The sequence below is a fragment of the Rhinopithecus roxellana genome, chromosome 14, assembly GCF_007565055.1.
Source record: "Rhinopithecus roxellana isolate Shanxi Qingling chromosome 14, ASM756505v1, whole genome shotgun sequence".
NCBI lineage: Eukaryota > Metazoa > Chordata > Mammalia > Primates > Cercopithecidae > Rhinopithecus > Rhinopithecus roxellana.
Window position 1 is genome coordinate 89,197,479 of NC_044562.1, and position 21,159 is coordinate 89,218,637.

Sequence of the window (21,159 nt, forward strand, 5' to 3'; positions counted from 1 at the left end):
ATACTAGAGTGGACAGCCAGGTTAAAAGCCAGCATTTTAAATAAATATTACTGTGAATTTTGAACACTTTTATTTCCTGAATATGCTATGTACTTAGATTTCAGTGAGCACGAGTACATGAGATGAAATTTGCTTTAAAAAGACAGAGTCAAATGGATTGACACAGGTGAACCAAAAGTGAGACTAGAGTGAGACTAGCTTACCTTCTTTAAATCCACTTTGTTGCTTCTCATTTTATTTATTCCCTAAACAAAACAAGAAAACGCAAAGTGTTTCTCGGTAAGACTGAAGAATTCCCCTAAGAATTCCCATCTTTATGCGTTACAGAATCGAGTTAACTTTTCTTTTTTCTAAATGCTGCATGAAGAGCTACTTTTCACTGCTATTTTGAGCAATTCTGGAGCTGCTGAGATGTCTTGGGGAAGGGTGGAGCAGCTGCCAGACTCCTCAGGTTCTGAGGGAGGCAGATGCCTTTCCCCAGCTTGTTGCTGGCTGGGGACAAGCCTTCCACAATATGGATTTCGTTGTCTGACCTCCCTCAGCTCAGCAACGCCCCTTGTCAGAGCAGAGAGCCCACAGTTATATCACAGATCAGCCCAGGAAACAGCTAGTCATGAATCACAGAGGCTCATGGATCTCTGCCGAACAAAGAACTCCAGCTCTGGGAAACTTTCTGGCCCAGCCTCTCCCTCTGTCCCAGTGGCAAAGCAGGTAATTTCCCACTGGCCCAGTAGAAAACCAGTGCAAGGTTCACGCAAGACAGGTGGACTTAACCTGGCCATTGCTTTCTCTTTCTTCATCTACTAATGCTGTTTTCATACCAACTGCATCCTAAACACAGAGTTAAGATGGTGATTCATAGTGGTGGTGGGCGTCTCAGTAGGAGCTTTCTTAAGAAGAAAGGGCTTTGAATGAGCCAATGAAAGCTGTTGCCAGGGAACCAGATGCCATGAACAGGCCACTCCAGCAGCATAAGAATACAAGCTGGGAGTGCTGGACTGAGCATTAAGTGTACTTGGCAGCTGAGTCCTACGAGGCCTGTTAACCCTTTGTGCACCTATGTCTAGACAGTGAGTCAAGAGAAGGATGATGGTAAAATCTGAGAAAGCCAAGCCACCCTTTCTGTCAGTATCTCCCACTGGAATGTATCATTTCAAAGTTGTTCTCCCTGCTTGACTAACAGCTCCCCTGGACACCTGCTTTAGAGTGGATTGGCGTAAGAGGTGGGCACGAGCAAGGGTTGGTGTGGAGGATGAGGCTCTGCAGAGGGCACTGCTCATGTCTGATCATACACATTAGAACGCTAATGACTCCTTTTAACTTGTGGTTGAGTTTTATGTGGTCTCTTAGCCTTTGGAGAAGGGACTTTGCTGCCCCAGGTGGGTCTGCTCTATGAGATAAGGAGGAAATGCTTCCCCTCTTCCCTACATGTATACTTCAGAGCCTCCTAGGGCCAGCTTGAGATTGGCAGCCTATGTCTCGTGTTCAGATTGTTGGCTGGAGGAGTGTGGGCACAGGCTGCTGGTTGGGAAAATGGGGGAATGGGCAAAGCTGCTGCGGATGGGCCTCCCGACCTACCTCCCAGGACTCCTCCATCTTGTCCCACTTCTTCCTCTCCCTCTTCCGTCAATCCCCAATCCAGGCATCCTCTCTGGGTTCCATTCCTGCACAGCCTGATTAATTCAATCTCTACAAAGGTACTAGCATCTTATCTCAGTTCTCAGAAAGACGTGAATGCTTTCCAAAAGGAAACTATAAAGGTTGAAAAACAGGCAGTGAGATTACCTGTGGGCTAGGGGCTCCTTGGTTCACAAGGCAAACTAGCAATATGTGGGTCTTGAGGGGAAGGTTCTCCCTGCACACAGGCTCCCTGCGCCCCTTCCTCTTCCTCACACTGTTAGCTGCAGCTCCCTGGCCACTCCCTTCCTGGGGCTAAGGATGGGGACATCAATTTGAACATCAAAATCTCACTAATGTGGGCAAACAGTGGGAAGAGAATTTGTGTATACCTTGGGTGTTGGTATGTCCCTACAAAGACACATGTTTTATATATCACATTAACATTTCTCTAAAATGATTAACACAGGGTTCACAATTTTCACTCGGTGATAATCAGAAAATACAAAAATTATTCTCATCATAGAGTTAAAATGGTGAGCTGGAAGCCAGTTGACAGACAGAGAAGCGTCTGGTAATGCAGTCTAGTGACTTACTATCTATTTATATTAGATTTCCTGTTGTGAAGAAATGACTTTCAGAGCATCCATTTGTGGAGCAAAACCTCACTGCTGAGCTGGGCACAGTGGCACTTGTCTGTAGCTCCAGCTACTCGAGAAGCTGAGGTGGGAGGATAACTTGGGCCCGGGAATTCAAGACCAGCCCGGGCAACACAGCGTGACCCCCATCTCTAAAATAAAACCAAACCTCTCCTCAATTATGAGACGGAATTATTCATTAAACAATATTTTCGGCCGGGTGTGGTGGTTCATGCCTGTAATCCCAGCACTTTGGGAGGCCGAGGTGGGCAGATCACGAGGTCAAGAGATAGAGACCATCCTGGCCAACATGGTGAAACCCCGTCTCTACTAAAAATACAAAAATTAGTTGGGCATGGTGGCACGTCCCTGTAGTCCCAGCTACTCGGGAGGCTGAGGCAGGAGAATCGCTTGAACCCAGGAGGTGGAGGTTGCAGTGAGCCGAGATCGCACCACTGCACACCAGCCTGGCAACAGAGCAAGACTCCATCTCAAAAAAAAAAGAAAACAAAAAACCCAATATTTTCTATTTATTGAGCATGTACTATGTGCCTGGCACAAGACTCAGTGCTTGACACAAATAATTTCATTTGTTAATTACATAAACATCATTGTAGCAGTATTTAATGAAAATCAAAAGAAAAATTTACCCACCACCAAACAACACAAGTAAAACGTTGCTATGTTATTATTACATGTTATTACTCTAAAGTTCAATGGTGCTAAATTATCAGAATTCATGCAGTCTCAATGAATGACATCTGCTCTAAGATCCTCCCCTTAGAATTAAAATCATCCCTGCTCCTGTCATCCTCCATAGGTTGGTTCCTATGGAGGCTTGTTACTTTTGCCCCAAGTAACCGAGCTGCCAGCCAGGTGGTGATTGATTTTCCCCATGTTATGAAAGAACCAAGAATGTGTGGCTTTTATTTCTTCTACAAACTCACTATCTCTCCACCATAAATTTAAAAGCTTGCAATTACAGTGAGTGCTCCTGCTAATAAAGTGAAGCCATGAGCAAAGGGATAACCAAATATTTTAGACTCCCAAAGCAAACCCTTCAGAAAGATCTAAAATAAATAGATCCTTAGTCCCTTCCCTCTGAACTAGACAGGCCATGTGGCCATAATTTGTCGCTAAGGAGAGAAAGGAAGCAGGAATCCAAGGCTGACACTCTCTCTATCTTGCTATGATTCCAGAGTATTCTTTATTGCCTTTCACATTTTCTTCTTTCAAACCTGGCCTGGGCCACATGAGAAATTAGCCCTAGTCTCTGAATAAGCCAAGTAACTTATCCTTAGCAGGTCTGTACTTCTTCTAACAAGTTCAGAGGGATATATCTTCCATACTGATTCTGTTAGGGCCCTTTCAGTCTTTGTATACTAAGCCTTGAGTTGGTCAGCACCTTCAACCTATGGGTCTGAGCTTTGTACTATAGCAAACTACCGACTACTAAAACAGGCTTTGACCCAATTCTCTTCTATATTTTTCATACTGGCTCAAAGACAATTATGCATCTCTTTGAGCATGCTAAAAAGCAAAATGAAAAATATTCAGTCAGCTGCTACTATAATGCAATGGGTTCTATGCTACGGGGAGTATTAAGAATTTTAAGGGCCAGCCGCGGTGACTCACGCCTGTAATCCCAGCACTTTGGAAGGCCAAGGCGGGCGGATCACGAAGTCAGGAGATCGAGACCATCCTGGCTAGCACAGTGAAACCCCGTCTCTACTAAAAATACACAAAAAAATTAGCCGGGCATGGTGGCAGGTGCCTGTAGTCCCAGCTACTCGCGAGGCTGAGGCAGGAGAATGGCGTGAACCTGGGAGGTGGAGCTTGCAGTGAGCCGAGATCGTGCCACTGCAATTCAGCCTGGGCAACAGAGTGAGACTCTGTCTCAAAAAAAAAAAAAAAAAAAAAAAAAAAAAAAAAAAAAGATGGCCGGGCGCGGTGGTTCAAGCCTGTAATCCCAGCACTTTGGGAGGCCGAGACGGGCGGATCACGAGGTCAGGAGATCGAGACCATCCTGGCTAGCACAGTGAAACCCCGTCTCTACTAAAAATACACAAAAAAATTAGCCGGGCATGGTGGCAGGTGCCTGTAGTCCCAGCTACTCGGGAGGCTGAGGCAGGAGAATGGCGTGAACCTGGGAGGTGGAGCTTGCAGTGAGCCGAGATCGTGCCACTGCACTCCAGCCTGGGCAACAGAGTGAGACTCCGTCTCAAAAAAAAAAAAAAAAAAAAAAAAGATGGCCGGGCGCGGTGGCTCAAGCCTGTAATCCCAGCACTTTGGGAGGCCGAGACGGGCGGATCACGAGGTCAGGAAATCGAGACCATCCTGGCTAACACGGTGAAACCCCGTCTCTACTAAAAATACAAAAAACTAGCCAGGCGAGGTGGCGGGCGCCTGTAGTCCCAGCTACTCCGGAGGCTGAGGCAGGAGAATGGCGTAAACCCAGGAGGCGGAGCTTGCAGTGAGCTGAGATCCGGCCACTGCACTCCAGCCCGGGTGACAGAGCAAGACTCCGTCTCAAAAAAAAAAAAAAAAAAGAATTTTAAGATATTGGCCAGGCACAGTGGCTCACACCTGTAATCCCAGCACTTTGGGAGGCTGAGTCATGAGGACCACGTCAAAGAGTTTGAGACCAGACAGGGCAACATAGTGAGACCCCATTCTACAAAAAAATAAAAAATTAGCCAGGCATGGTGGTGTATGCCTGTAGTCCCAGCAGTACAGGAAGCTGAGGTAGAAGGACTGCCTGAGCCCCAGAGGTCAAGGCTGTAGTGAGCGATGATCACAGCACTGCATTCAGCCTGCGTGACAAAGCAAGACCCTGTCTCTAAAACAAACAAACAAACAAAAAAAGAATTGTAAGATGTAGTCTCTACCTTCCAAAGACTTAAAGTCTAGTTGGGACATAAAACACAAGCAAGTGGAAAGAGCCTTAATAATGTAAGGCATTGCTGCTTGTCATGTACATGGCCCATCTTTTTAATTTTTTTTGAGACAGGATCTTGCTCTGTCTCCCAGACTGGAGTGCAGCAGTGCGATCACAGCTCACTGCCGCCTCTACCTCCTGCACTCAAGCAATCTTCCCACTTCAGCCTCCAGAGTAGCTGGGACTACAGGCCTGCACCACCACACCCAGCTAATTTTTTTATTTTTTGTAGACAGACTGGCTAATTTTTGCATGTTTTGTACAGACAGAGGGATTTTGCCATGTTGCCTAAACTGCTCTTGAACTCCTGAGCTCAAGTGATCTTCCCACCTCAGCCTCCCAAAGTGTTGTGATCACAAGCATGAGCCACCATGCCCAGTCTCACAGCCCATATTTTAAAAAATCTTTTGTTTTGACTTTCTCATACAACTTGTTTTTGGTGCTTATGGTAGATAACTGTAGTTGGCTCTATCAACTTTTATTCTACATTCCCTCTGATGCAAGAGCTAGAAAGCAGAAAACTTTATTTTCCAGACTCCCTTCCAACTAGATTTGCAAAGTGAACTCAAGAGAAGCAAGGTTGGGGAGATCTGAGTGCTTAGAAGTAGTCATAGCAGCCAGACCAGAGGTCCAGGGCCCAGTCACCAGCTTCATGGCTGAAGCAGGTAGTGGGGGCCAAAGTCATAGCTGCTCTCTGAGAGCCATGGGCTTCTTATGAAGAGCTGCTACTACTCTATTGCAGAAGTATTACAGGATGAAAGACAGGCTGAAATTGGAACCAAATTTGGACAAGGTCCCATTTCACCTCTGGTTTGCTCTATGGCTTTCTGCAAATCATTTCATCTCTCTGTGCACTGATCTTTCCTCTTTCATTAACAAGAGCAACACCAAGGACTCTCCTTGTAGATTGCCCCTAAAGATGAATAAAATACTAGAAAACATGATTATACTTCTTTTTAAAGAGGGATAAAAGTTCTGACAGTATCACATAGGCCACTTCTCCAGAGCGGCATTCATTTACTCCAAGCACTTTGGAACAAGGGATACATTCCTGAATGTGCTGGGGAGGTGGCCACTGAACAGCATCTATTTTCTGTTTCATGTGGTTTCTATTTATTTACAGAGTGCCATGGTTATTCATGATGTTTTACAAACCATAAAAACAAGGTCTCCACCCTATAGAAGTTCCAGTGTAATTCAAACAGACATGCTGCATGGGCTGACAGGTCAGGCGTGCCAGGAGATGGTGTTGGTGTTGTATAACATGGGTGTGGAGGGGTTCTTCTTGAGTTATAAATACTTTCCAGTTACAAGGGCCTTTCATCTGGGATCCCCAAGCACTTTAGAATAGCAATAACCTGGATTGCTTTCTAAATGTACTTTCTATAAACTGTTGTGGGGACTGAGTAAATGCTTTTAAATGACTATTAATTGATCTGTGGATCTGTTCATTGTCCATATTAAACAGCATAGATGTAAACACCATGGTTTAGGAGAGGCCCACTTTAGGCTGTGGTCTGGCTGCTTACAGATTACTGCTGCCCCACAGAGACCTGGAGGGCTTGCCACAGCCTTGGGAGGGCCAGGTGGACTCCTAGGCATTTTCCTAGGTGATATGCTCACTCAACCCAGACTCAGAAAGAGCACTTCTTGGGGCCCTGGTTCACTATGTATAGATGAGTTAACATTTCAAAGGCAGGTGAGTTCAGAGAAAGAATCTCCACTGGAGAAACTTGGAGCCGTCCCTTGGCTAACGATAGTGGTTCTCATTCAGGTCCCAAGGGCTCCATTAAGTTCCTCTTATGCTACTTTTCTCTCTTTCTTGAGCAATGGCACTTTCAAAACAGCAAGATTTATCTTTCTTTGCAGCTGGTATAGAGTTTCCCCTTCTGTCTTATTCAAAGACCACTTAGCTGGTGATTTTTCCTGACCTATTTGACAAGCTCATTCATATCCAAGAGAAGACTGGCCTGGGTTGCAAGTCTTGAAAGTTCACCCAGAGGTTGATGAGATAAGGATTTCTCCTTCTATCCATCCTTTATAAACTTCTCAGGGTTATCTTCCTAAAAACCCAGATGGAATCATATCACCCACCTGCTTTAATAAAACCTACCTGGGGGTGCAAAGGACTCACGCCTGTAATACCAAGGTAACAAGGGCAACACCAAGGACTCCCCTTACAGATTGCCCCTAAAGATGAATAAAATTCTAGAAAACACAATTACACTTCCTTTTAAAGAGGGATAAAGGTTCTGACAGTATCACATAGGCCGCTTCTCCAGAGTGGCATTCATTTACTCCAAGCACTTTGGAACAAGGGATACATTCCTGAATGTGCTGGGGAGGTGGCCACTGAAGAGCATCTATCTTCTGTTTCATGTGGCTTCTATTTGGGAAGCTGAGGCAGGAGGATCACTTGAGCCCAGAAGTTCAAGACCATCCTGGGCAATGTAAAAAACAAAACAAAACAACAACAACAACAAACCTACCTGAAGATTAAAATCCAAAATACTTCAGCACAGTGTATGCAGCCTTCATGGCGTTGGCCAGCTGACCTCTGTCCTTGCATCTCTGTCCACATGACCTGCAGTTTTGTTTTCTTTTTTGTTTTTATTTTTGTTTTGAGATGGAGTCTCACTCTGTCGCCCAGGCTAGAGTGCAGTGGTGCAATTTCGGCTCACTGTAAACCTCCTCCTCCCAGGTTCAAGTGATTATCCTGCCTCAGCCTTCTGAGTAGCTGGGATTACAGGCATGTGCCACCACACCCAGCTAATTTTTGTATTTTTAGTAGAGACGGGGTTTCACCATATTGGCCAGGCTGGTCTCGAACTCCTGACCTTGTGATCCGCCCACCTCAGCCTCCCAAAGTGCTAGGATTACAGGTGTGAGCCACAGCGCCTGGCCTGTTTTTTTGTTTTTTTTTTTTTTGTTTTGTTTTTTGAGATGGAGTTTCACTCTTGTCGTCCAGGCTGGAATGCAATGGCGCAATCTCAGCTCATTGCAACCTCCGCCTCCTGGGTACAAGCAGTTCTCCAGCCTTGTCTCCTGGGTAGCTGGGATTACAGGCATGCACTACCACACCCAACTAATTTTGTATTTTTAGTAAAGACAGGGTCTCATCATGTTGGCCAGGCTGATCTTGAACTCCTGACCTCAGGTGATCCACCCACCTCAGCCTCCCAAAGTGCTGGGATTAGAGGGGTGAGCCACCGCTCCTGGCTGACCTGCAGTTTTGATCACAGCAGAGAAATCACCCCTTCCCCAGAGACCTCAAACTTTCCTGTCCCTGCCTCCTGCAACATCCTCTTTCATCTTCCCTCCTCACCATTCTCTCACATCTTCCCAGTGAACTGCTGTTTTCCAAAGCCCACCTCTAAGCCTCCTCATCTTGGCACCCTTCCACAATGCCTGCCACCATCCATTCCCCGCTCTCCCCATGCACATGCCTTCACCTCTTTTCCTAGAGCACCTACTTCACTCTACCTCCATTAACACAGCTGTCATGTCATATTTCAGGTACCAGGACTGCCTGGAGTCCAGGGATCGTGTCTGGAATATAGTAATCTCTCAACAAAGTTTTGTTTAAGGGCCCTTTTTGCACTTCAAAGGGATAGGGAAGGGGAAGGGAGGGAGCAGCCGTAGCCTACGACCCCAGAAACTATTTGGAACCCTGGGTTTTTTGGATTTTATCTCATCTACTGTGAGGTGGTCACTCCATGATTATGCTGTCCAATCGGTTTTCAGATTATAAAGCGCTGAATTCAGTGTTTTCTTTTTTATGTTTTGCCATACAATTAAAAAAAATTTCTTTTGAGACCAAGTCTCACTCTGTTGCCCAGGCTAGAGTGTAGTGGCGCCATCTCGGCTCATTGCAACCTCCACTTCCCAGGTTCAAGCAATTCTTGTGCCTCAGCCTCCCAAGCAGTTGGGATTACAGGTGCACACCACCACGCCTGGCTAATTTTTGTGTTTTTAGTAGAGACGGGGTTTCACCATGTTGGGCAGGCTGTTCTCAAACTCCTGACCTCAAGTGATCCACCTGCCTTGGCCTCCCAAAGTGCTGGGATTACAGGCATGAGCCACCACAACCAGCCAGAAAAAAATTTTAATTGTGGTAAAATACATGTAACATAAATTTACTTTCGTTTTAGAGATGAGATCTTACAATGTCACTAAGGCTGATCTCAAACTCGTGGGCCCAAGGGATCTTCTTATCTCAGCCTCCAGAGTAGCCGGGATTACAGGTGTGTGCCACTGCACTGGCTAAAGTGGACCATTTTAACATTTTTAAGTTTACAGTTCATTGACGTTAAGCAAATTCATATTGTTGTGAATCCAGCTTTAGAACTTCTTCATCTTCTCATACTGAAACTCTGTACCCACTACACACTGATGTTCCATTCCCCTCTCCCTGCCAGCCCATCAATCACCATTCACCCTTCTGTCTCTATGAATCAGACCACTCTAGGTACTTCACATAAGTGAAATCATACAATGTTTGTTCTTTCATGATTGGCTTACTTTGTTTAGGGTAATGTCTTCAAGGTTTATGGGGGTTGTAATTTCCATGTGTCTGAATTTCCTTCCTTTTTTTTTTTTTGAGATGGAGTCTCAACTCTGTTGCCCAGGCTGGAGTGCAGTGGCACGATCTCGGCTCACTGCAACCTCCACTTCCCAGGTTCAAGCGATTCTCCTGCCTCAGCCTCCCAAGTAGTTGGGTCTTGAACTCCTGAGCTCAGGTGATCCGCCCGCCTCAGCCTCCCAAAGTGCTGGGATTATAGGCGTAAGCCATGGTGCCCCACTGAATTTTCTTCCTTCTTAAGGCTGAATAATACTACATTGTATGCATATGCTACATTTTGTTGATTCATTCATCTGTCAATGGACACTTGAGTTACTTCCACCTTTTGACTCTTACAAACAATTTTGCTCTGCATATGAGTATACAAATATCTCTTTGAGACCTTCCTTTCACTTCCTTTGGGTATATAGACCCAGAAGTGGAATTACTGGTGGTACAGTAATTCTGTTTAATTTTCTTAGAAACCGTCATACCATTTTCTACAGAGGCTGTGCCATTTTGCATTTCCAACAGCAATGCAAAAGATTTTCAATTTCTCCATATTTTCACCAATACTTGTTATTTTCTGTTTTTGTTTTTGTTTTTGTTTTAAATAATAGCCATCTTAGTAGGTGGGAAGTGGTTTCTCATTGTGGTTTTGATTAAATTCTGTTTCGAGCCTCTGCATTCACTCATTCGCTGTCTTGATTCCCCATAATAAATCCTATTTTATTTTACAACAGAACCTCTGTTTCTTTCTCGGGAGACTTGAGCTTGGTTGAGGGTGGGGGGGATCGGAGGGGGAGGGGAAAGTGCCACATAAGAAGATCAAAAAGGTAACTAGGCTTGTAGCCCACTGTGCTTCCTCACACAGGCCAGCAGGGGGCACTCCCACAAGACTGCCAGGGTAGTTTAGCTGACAGCTAACAGGCAGTTTGCTTTTCAAGGCTTGAGCAGGTTCCTGGATCCCCAGCAAAGGAGTCTTTTTGTTTCCTGACCCTCTTCCCTCCTGTCTGTGCTCGTCACAATGTCACTGTCAAAGAGACCCAAGCATCCCAGGCTACACGGTGCTTCTCAAAGCGGGTGCTCCTGGCATTCTAGTGGGACAGTTCATCACTATGTGGGAATTTCACGCAATGTAGAACATTTAGCATCTGGGGCCTCTGCTTGCTCAATGCCAGCAGGACCCCCAATCATTGCAACAACCAAAATGTCCCCCACCCACATTTCCAGAGCACCCCCATCTGGGGATAGGTTGCCCAGTTGAAAACCAGGTATGCAAAGGAAGCTAGAGAATCCCAGTGTCTCCCGCTCAGGCAAAGCAGCAACTACCATAATGAGGTCTCATGTCCAGTCAAGGGGATGATGCAGCTCAGCCAAGGAAAAAGTCACAGGTGGTTTTAGGTGACCTAGATGACACCCTGGCTCTGTTAATGGTTAGTTGACAGTGACAGGCTCACATATCAGGAGAGAGGGGAAGACGCTTTCTAAAAACAAGATGAGAACAATAACAGAAAAAGTACCCCAACAAGGCCCCCACCCCATGCAAATGAGACTTGCAACCTGAGCCTGGTCCCTTCAGTGTCCATTTGATCCCCACCCCCATCCCTGGGGACTGCACACTGCACCCGGCACCTCTCTGCCTTGCCTGGGTTAGTTTAAGGGACTTCATTTCCCGGTGCTGCCATAGCAACCAGGAAACAACCTCCGCTCAGACAAGAAGGATGGTGCTGTGGCCGAGCTCTGTAGATGCACACGGCTGGTAACAGAGCAACCGGGACCAAGGGACAACAAGAGCTCAGGAGAAGGGGAGAGACAGGTCGCCCAGAGAGTAGACAATCCAGGGCTTGAGGAGGCTGGCTGTGCGGTTTATTTTTTCTCTCCACAAAGACACACACTGTCTAAACTGTGTGACTGGTTGTTATTAAGAAGCTGCTGCGAGAGGGAAAAATGTATTTAATAAAAGGCCCTGTGTTTATGGTCTTCTTGGGCTTGCTGTGAGTTCTGGAAATCTTGAGGTGTGACCAGATTTCAGCCTTCAGAACCAAGATGGACTGCCCTTGAGAAGGGGTGGTCAGAGGCAAACATGTTCACGCTCTCCCTCCTGAGTCGGGGCCACGGGAAGCTGGGCCAGGACAAACAGAAGTTAGAAGTCTACTTTGAACCAGAGGTGAGTCTCACAGCTGAAGAAAGGCACATTTTGGAGGTGGGAGAGGAATGCTCTATGTTTCCACTTGGGAGGTAAACCATGTGTGTCTTGGTTTGTGTTGTTAGTGAGGTGGTGGGGTCACTGGAAGATGGTCCTTCCTCCTTTATGAAACTCAAGAAAATAACGCCGTTTTCCTGACACACCGAGATTGCCACTGGGGCCCTCATCTTTCCCCTTATAACTGTCTTTGCTTGGGCCAAAGGAGATTCCAGATTGTCTGAAATTTGGATGGTTTGGTGCAAGACCAGAATTTCCACCTGGGTTCTAGGCAAGCTGATGGTTGTTTGGTTTTTGGAAGTCATGCTCTGCGGTTGAAATGCTGTGTGTGTTCAGCCATTTCAATGGCTTCCTTGAACTTTCTGGAATTCAACCCACAGGACTCATATTTAATATAGGCCAAAAAAAAAAAAAAAAAACACTCATTTTAGAAGATTTTAAAGAGGTGGCAAAATTCCCTTGTTATACTAGAATTTTATTTCACTGAATCCTGCCAGGAATAAGAAATCTATTGGGGATACTTTGCAAATTTGGGGGTCATACAGAGATTTCCATGTCATGGTACTTTGTCATGATATTTGACCTTTGCTGTGTTAAAAGGCGTATAAAGTTTCAAAGGACCTGTATGGCCAATGGCATTTACTTACCTACAAAATATGTAACCGCTTTATAGGCCCCTAAATAGCCAAATTAGGTAATGTTACATAGCATCTGGAATGTATAGAAATTCTCCCCACGTACAGCTGAAATGGTGGTGGCTTGGAATGCTCCTATTTAAACTGCCAGCTACTCCAGGTCTAATTTCAAAGTTATCTGCTGCCCTTAATAATTCTGACCGCTTACTTGCATACCAGGAAACTTTAACTGGCCTGTAACCTACATGCAAGCTAAGTTAATCCTCCAGCCATACATGACTCTCCTGAAAGCTGTATGGGGTGAAATAGAACCATGCCCTGGGTTCCACTAATTTTGAAATGTGGAGAGAAAAGGCAGTTGCTAAGAAGAGCAATTGTGTTCCATAACACTGTGTGAACAATTCAGAGAAAATCAGTAACAAAAAAAATGCCAGAGGCTTCACACAAGCAGTATTTGCTATAGAAAAGTGTTCCACTGTGGCTCCGTCAAAGTGGCTGCTTTTCATTGCAGGATTACTTGAACTGGAGGTCCCCAGAAGACTACGTTCCTGTCAGCAAACCTCAAGATGAGAACAATGCCAACCAGCACTCCTGGAGCCTCTTTCTCCCTAAAACTTTCAGCACTAGAAAGGGTGCCCTGATCCTCTACTCAGAAGGTTTAGCCATTTCGGCATGGACACCCAAAGAGAGGAGAAAAGACCCCTACTGCCCCAAAGGTCCCTGGAGGAAGTTGGGTCTTGAACTGCACACCCTTCAAGACCTCAAAGAAGCCATCCTGGCATATGGAAGGCAACAGGTAGGCAGAGCACTCCCTTGGGTTTGGGGAAGTTGCTGGCAACATGTCTAGAAACCCAGGTGTGGCTTTGGGAATAACTTCTTGGACCCCGGGAAGGTATGAAACTCTCAGACCTCTGTTTCTTCATCTCTAAAATGAGATTGACTGTACTCTCAGCCCTATCTGCTGCACACCATTGTCACGAAGTTTAAATGAGATAATGTATGTGAAAGGGTTCTGAAAAGCATAAAGGGCTACATTATCATCATTTTGTGTTTTCCTTTCAGTTAGAGTAACACAAAGTCCTTTTCAGCATTCCGACAAATTCAGGCCAGCAGACGTTTCATCAGGATCCTTGAAATCCTGTCTCATAGCCACAAGCATCATCATCCCACCTCTGATGTTCTTGGCTCTGTGGAAATGAGAGGGAGAACATTTTAAATATTTACCTTGAGCCCTTCAGCGTCTGCAGGATAAGTTAATGACTTTTTCCATCCTGAATATAATATTAAGGGAAAATGCCTGTGCTCATTTTTCTGATTCATACTTCCTAATGTCTTGTGAGATGTGCACGTGGCCCCTGCTTTATATAATTGCATGCATCAGCCCTTTGGCTGAGGCCATAAGATAGTCTGGGAAGATGTGTCACTTCGTAAAATTCTAGGTTAGAAATGGGGGATGACTCCCTAATTTAAAAGTGTCTACTGACTTTTCATTCCCACGAAATAGTCATTAGCTTCTTCTATCAGGCCCTTCACACACTGGCTTTTCTGCTCAATGTCTAGCCACATTTCCCACCTGTTCCTGTACCACTTCAATCATGGATGTCATAAGGTCCCACCCATGTGATTAGCTCCTCATTCTTCAACACCTGTGCCCTTTCATGACTCTCCATTTTTGCACACACTTCTACAGCTGGCAAGCTCCCACCCATCCTTCAAAACACAACTTAAATACCATCTCCTCACTGAAGCCTTCTCCCACTTGCCTAGGCAGAGACAGACCATACCTCCCTCCTCTGCAAATATTCCCATACCATCATGCACTGAGATTTATCTCTTTGACTGTCTGTCATTCCTGATGGATTAACATCTCTTCCCACCTGGGGACCATGTCTAAATCATTTCCAGAAAGAGTACCCACAAATGTTTGTGGAATAAATGACTTGGTCATGCATGATATTTTCAATGTTTCTTAGATCATCTCCCAGAATCATTGTTGGCCAATTTATCACCTACCCCCATGCCAGGCAGAGCTTCCAAAAGAAAAGACTCCTCTGCCCTCTTTTCATCTTTCAAAATAGAGAAGCTTGATGACCTTGGCCAAATACCCAATGCTCTTTGCCTTAAAAATAATAAATTCTTGAATAAAAGAAAACCAATTGTTGAATGCTTACTGTTGCGTTATAGCTAAATATTATTTTATTTAATCCTTACAATGACCCTGTGCAATATAGTTTTTCTTGCCTCCTTTTATAGATGAGGAAACCAAAGCTCAGGGTAGATAAGTGATTTGCCCAAGGCCAGAGAGCTACTAAATGACAAAGCCAGAATTCAAATCTAGGACTGCCTACCTCACTAGGGCCTGCATACTTTGCACTCTGCCCTGTTGTTTGTGGACTTGAAGGGACTCCAGTGGTCATTGAGTCTGGTCGTGACCTGTTTGTCTCAGATTCCCTCTGTTCCCTTCCCCTGCTCTGCTCTGCATCGCAGGCAGGTTGACCACAGGCTATATACAATTCCACAAACATCTGTGTTCACTGGCTTCTGGTTGAATTTGCCAATGGGAGACACTGGAAAGAGATTAACCATCCTGGCTAACCCGGTGAAACCCCGTCTCTACTAAAAAATATTAAAAAAAAAAAAAAAACTAGCCGGGCGAGGTGGCGGGCGCTTGTAGTCCCAGCTACTTGGGAGGCTGAGGCAGGAGAATGGCGTAAACCCAGGAGGCGGAGCTTGCAGTGAGCTGAGATCCGGCCACTGCACTCCAGCTTGGGTGACAGAGCGAGACTCCGTCTCAAAAAAAAAAAAAAAAAGAAAGAGATTAGAGAGGGATAAGAAGAGGAAGACCACATTATTTCTCCCTTCCCACTCTGCCTCAGGTGAAAAGAACCATCTGCATTACCTCTGTGATACAGCTCTCAACAGACAGGCCCACTATGACCCCCGACTCCTCCAGATGACCCCACCAGCTCCTCCCTCTTTCCTTCTAGCTTAAGTGTGGTGCTGACTTCCTGATCTTACTGATCTCAATGTTGCCCCCACCACCACCTGTTTGGCTTCTGAGCTCTCCAATCAACTGTACAACCAATTCCCTAAATTAAATTCCTTCTGTGTTTACTTAGTTTCTACTTTCTTGGTTGGACACTGAGTGATATATAGGCTAACTTACTGCCCAGAGTAAGAATACCTTCCATCGTTTGCAGATACTTGTCTATAAGGCTAAATACTTCAGGTAACAGATATCTTATTAGTTTATAAAGTAGATGAGTCCGTTTGGGGTCAGTTTCATTTTTGGTTATATTTGGTCTCAATGAAAAAAAGAAGTTACTATCTTCCTGTGATATCCATCTTCTAAATTTATAGCTCATATCTGTACAAAACAGAATATATAGTCTAACTCCACATGAGCAGAGGGAAATGGTGTGAAGAAATTAGAGAAAAGAAAATGTATGGGAGAGTACAGGGCTGGAGTTTAAGATTAAAGGACATAGTACATTAAAAGAGGAGGGGAAGCAACTCAAAAGGGACTTAGAATTAAAGAAAAAGAACACACCGGGTGCAGCGGCTCATACCTGTAATCCAGCACTTTGGGAAGCAGAGGTAGGAGAACTGCTTGAGCCCAGGAGTTCAAGACCAGCCTGGGCAACATAGTGAGACCCTGTTTCTATCAAAATAAAAATAATAAAAATTATTTTAAAAAAAGAAAAGGAAAGAAACACCTCAGAAGCTTTGGAAAATAGAGAGTACCATCTGACTACGAAAACAACAGCCTGGCAAGAAACTTTTAAAATCATAATACCCAGTGCCAGGACAGCTATAGGGAAACAGCAGTCTCACATGTTAGGAGTACAAATTCACATGACATTTCTGGAGGGCAATTTGGCAAAGCCTAAAAGGGGCTGATACCTTTTGATTCAACGTTCTATTTTAGGAGCTGGCCCTAGGACATAATCAGATATAGGTTCAAAGATTTATGCAGAAAAACATGGACTACAGGGTTCTTTATTACCATGCAAAACACTGAAAACAGTAAATGCCCAGCAATGGAACACTGATTAAATGAACTCTGGTAAATCATGTAATGACCTGGGTCAAGCAATGAAGTCATGTGTTAGTCATGAATAACATGAGAAAATCTGCACAATGTTTTTCTTTTGTTTTGTTTTGAGGCAGAGTCTCCTCTGTTACCCAGGCTGGAATGCAGTGGCACGATCACAGCACACTGCAGCCTCAAACTGCCAGGTTCAAGTGATCCTCCCATCTCAGCCTCCCAGGTAGCTGGGACTGCTGCCTCATGTCACCATGCCAGGCCAACTTTTTGTATTTTTGTAGAGATGGGGTTTAGCTCTGTTGCCCAAGTGGTCTCGAACTCCTAGGTTCAAGCAATCCACCCACCTTGGCCTCCCAAAGTGCTGGGATTACAGACGTGAGCCACCATGCCTGACCTGGAATGTATTTTTTAAAAGCAGATTACAAAAATGTATTCATATAATAAAAATACGAATGTTCATTAAGCTTTTTTGAGTAGTTATGGTATTTTTGCCACTATTCTAAGTGCTTTCCAAGTATAACTCATTTATGCTTTCTAATAATCCTGGGAGTAAGTACTATTATTATCCACTTTAAAGGTGAAGAAATAGAAGCACAGAGAGTTTGAGTGACTCACTCAAAGTTATACAGCCAAGTAAATCACTGCACCAGAATGTGAGATTAGGCCACATAGAAAACATCACCTCTCTAATATAATTCTGATTTTTAAAAAGTGATTATTGACCAGGTGTGGTGGCTCACACCTGTAATCCCAGCACTTTGGGAGGCCAAGGCAGGTGGATCATCTGAGGTCAGGAGTTTGAGACCAGCCTGGCTAACATGGGGAAACCCAGTTTCTACTAAAAATACAAAAAATTAGCTGGGCATGGTGGCGCACGCCTGTAATCCCAGCTACTCGGGAGGCTGAGGCAGGAGAATTGCTTGAATCCAGGAGGCAGAAGTTGCAGTGAGCCGAGATGGCACCATTGCACTCCAGCTTGGGCAACAAGAGTGAAACTCCATCTCAAAAAAAAAAAATTGATTATACATCCAACAAAGGATATCCACCCAAATTTCAACTGTGGCATAAACCATGGGTGGTGGGATTATAAATCATATGTTAATGTATACATTTCTTTCTACCAAATATATTTTTTAAACTATGGGATTTTACAAATAAAATAAAAATCTATAGCTGTGAAAGAGGTAGACAGTTGACCCTAGAGATCAAGATGAGAGGCTTCGGGGAGGAAAATGGAATGGCAAAAAGTGCTGCAAACTGAGTCCACCAATAACCACACCATCTGTCCATTAGGGTATTTCTTTGTCCAAATACGATAGTTCAAGAGTTTAAAACACTACACTCAAAGTCAAAGAGCCAAAGTGAGGATGGAAAATGGGGTAGAGTAATAGTGCTGCTCATGGAAGGATCTGTTCTTGGCTGGACTGTGTATCAAGAAACCTGCATGACTCAGGCCCCACCCAGGCCTGTAAGAATGAAGCCTGTTGCAGAAAGGTGAAAGTCAAGGTTTAAAGCATCTCACAGCACCTCCAGCCCTCTGGATCTGACAGCATACATGTGGCAACCCGTCTGGAGTTTATAGCTCAGCATACATCTACCCTTGAACTTTCTTGATGGCCCAACTCCTAATGGGTAAAGATAAATGTTAAGTCAAGAAATCAGAGATCAACATTCTTAGACTTCTGGATACACACAGATATGTTGCTTAGTTGGTTTTTCATTGATGTTTTTTAACAGAAGGAAATCTTGTTTAGCATTTCTAAAGTTGAAACCATTCTTCTTGAGGCCTTTAATTTATTCAGCTTCCCATTATTGAGACATCAAATAGCTATAAAACCTAAGTAATCATAATTTGGGGTAGGATAAATACCAACAATGAGAAATTGATTAAATAATGTATCTAAAATAATGTGTTTTAAAATTCAGTTCACAGGACATGCCACTTCTCCGTTTCATTGAGAGACAAACAGGATTTAGATAACTATAGCAGATTTCAACCAACATTGTACAATTGTCCCTTGGTATCTGCAGGGTTTCAGGATACCCCTTGATTTCAAAACCAAGGACCACGATTGCTTCCAGGAATCCCTGAAGATACCAAAATCCGAGGATGCTTAAGTTCCTTATATAAAATGGCATGGTATTTTCATATAACCTACAAATACCCTCCCATATACTTTGAATCATCTCTAGATTGCTCATAATACCTAATATAGTGTAAATACTTTGCAAATAGTTGTTATACTGCATTTTTCTTATTAATATTATATATACATACATATATATAATATATATATATATATATATATATATTTTTTTTTTTTTTTGTGGAGACAGAGTTTTGCTCTGTTGCCCAGGCTAGAGTTCAGTGGCATGACTGTAGTTTACTATAACCTTAAACTCCTAGCCTCAAGCAATCCTCCTGCCTCAGCCTCCCAAGCAGCTAGGACTATAGACATGTGCCACCACACTCAACTAATTTTCAAAAAATTTTTTGTAGAGATGGGGTCTCACTATGTTGCCCAGGCAGGTCTCAAACTCCTGGGCTCAAGCAATGCTCCCACCTCAGCCTCCCAAAGTATTGGATTACAGATGTGAGTTGCTGCGTCTGGTCTATATTGCTATTATTAATTGTTTTTTTCCCACATATTTTTGATCCATGGTTGATTGAACCTACAAATGCGGAACCCACAGATGCAAGGACCAACTATATTGCTACTGCCATCTCCATTATAAATTTGGTTAAGTTTAAAAGTATTGTCAGCCTTGTTCCACTGAATAGTCACCACTCATCCTGTACTGCCTAATTTCTCCCCGCATCTTAATACTCAAGGCATTTAACTCTTTCATTGCTATTTTCAGCCAATGTCCCCCCACGAAGGAACCTTTAGGTTACCTTTTTTTGTTTTGTTTTTTTAGACAGAGTCTCGCTCTGTCGCCCAGGCTGGAGTACAGTGGTGTGACCTTGGCTCACTGCAACCTCCCCCTCCCAGGTTCAAGCGATTCTCATGCCTCAACCTCCTGAGTTGCAGGGATTACAGGTGCATGCCACCATGCCTGGCTAATTTTTGTATTTTTAGTAGAGATGGGGTTTTAGCATGTTGCCCAGGCTGGTCTCGAACTCCTGACCTCAGGCCATCCTCCCGCCTGGGCCTCCCAAAGTGCTGGGATTATAGGCCTGAGCCACCATACCCAGCCCAGATAGCCATTTTATCAAGTAGAAAATATTGTAAGAAATATGCCTTTTGAATTATTTTCCCATTCTAATGATAATATCGGGTTTTTACATAAATTAGAAAAATATAGAAAAGGAGAGAGAATTATAAATTATCTGTTACCCTTTTAGCCAGAGATTAGGAGGATGAAGTTTCCTTGCAAGTCCCGATCAATAACCTGCTACTTTTTTGATGGTGTCAGTAAAATGTAGGAAGTGCTCTGGTGGCTGTCAACAGTGTTAAGTAGGCACCAAGGCAGCAAAGGGGAGAAAGAGCAATTTGCCTGCGCTCCTTTTTCTGAGTGTGCTCCATTGGAGCAGGTCCTGAGTCGTTGTACTTGGAGTCTTTAACAAACCTAGAAGTAGGAAAGATCAGAGAGAAGCATGGTCAACTCCAACTATGAGGTCAAAGGTAATGTCAATAATAGCTGAACTTATTGAGTGCTTAGTGTGTGGCAGGCACTTTACCTGTATAACCTCATTCAATCTGCACAAGCCTAAGAGCTAGGTGCTAGCATTACCTCCGTTTTATAGGAAGGAAACCTGGGGCTTGACATTAACTAGTTTGCTCAAAATTACACACCTAAGTGGTGAAGCTAGAATTGGAGCCCAACAATGGACTCCAAAGCCCCATGTTTAACCCCTAGATGGCTTGATTTTGAAAACTCCACATGCCCCAGAGAAAAAGAAGCATCTCCCCAGCTTTAACAGTATGTTTAAAAAGTGGACCTGAGTCTTTCAACACATCCATTAAGATAACCCTTTGTAATTCTAGGAGAGCAAATCAGATTTTTATTAAAATTAATTTGGATGATAAGTAGCATTTCTATAATAAGCTATATATATGATCCAGTACACTCCTGTTTCTCTAGGTTTTATGTACTTCATTCATTTGTTCCCTTGTATAACTAACAGAATATTTATAACAATGGCAGGGGCCAGGCATGGTGGCTCACGCCTGTAATCCCAACACTCTGGGAGGCCAAGGCAGGCAGATCACCTGAGGTCAGAAGTTCAAGACCAGCCTGACCAACACGGAGAAATAGCGTCTCTACTAAAAATACAAAAAAAATTAGCCAGGCGTGGTGGTGCACACCTATAATCCCTGCTACTCAGGAGGCTAAGGCAAGAGAATGAGCCAAGATCATGCCATTGCACTCCAGCCTGGGCAAAAAGAGCGAAACTCTGTCTCAATAAAAAAAAAAAAAAAAAAAAAAGGCTAACAGTTATGTAGAACTTAGTATTATACCAGTAACATTCTAAGTGCTTTACACTTATTAACTCACTTAATCCTCACAACAG

At 44.0% G+C, this 21,159-nt stretch overlaps 1 protein-coding gene across 2 annotated transcripts in view; it reads left to right on the forward strand.

Moving 5' to 3' along the window:
* The first annotated feature begins 11,467 nt into the window (after nucleotides 1-11,467).
* KIAA2012 (KIAA2012 ortholog) overlaps nucleotides 11,468-21,159 on the forward strand; it is a 139,643-nt gene continuing 129,951 nt past the window's right edge. For both annotated transcript variants that reach the window (XM_030916551.1, XM_030916552.1), the window contains exons 1-2: nucleotides 11,468-11,924; nucleotides 13,107-13,391. In XM_030916551.1, the coding sequence (XP_030772411.1) occupies nucleotides 11,841-11,924; nucleotides 13,107-13,391 (369 nt within the window). In that variant the 5' untranslated portion in view covers nucleotides 11,468-11,840. The remainder of the gene's footprint in view (nucleotides 11,925-13,106; nucleotides 13,392-21,159) is intronic.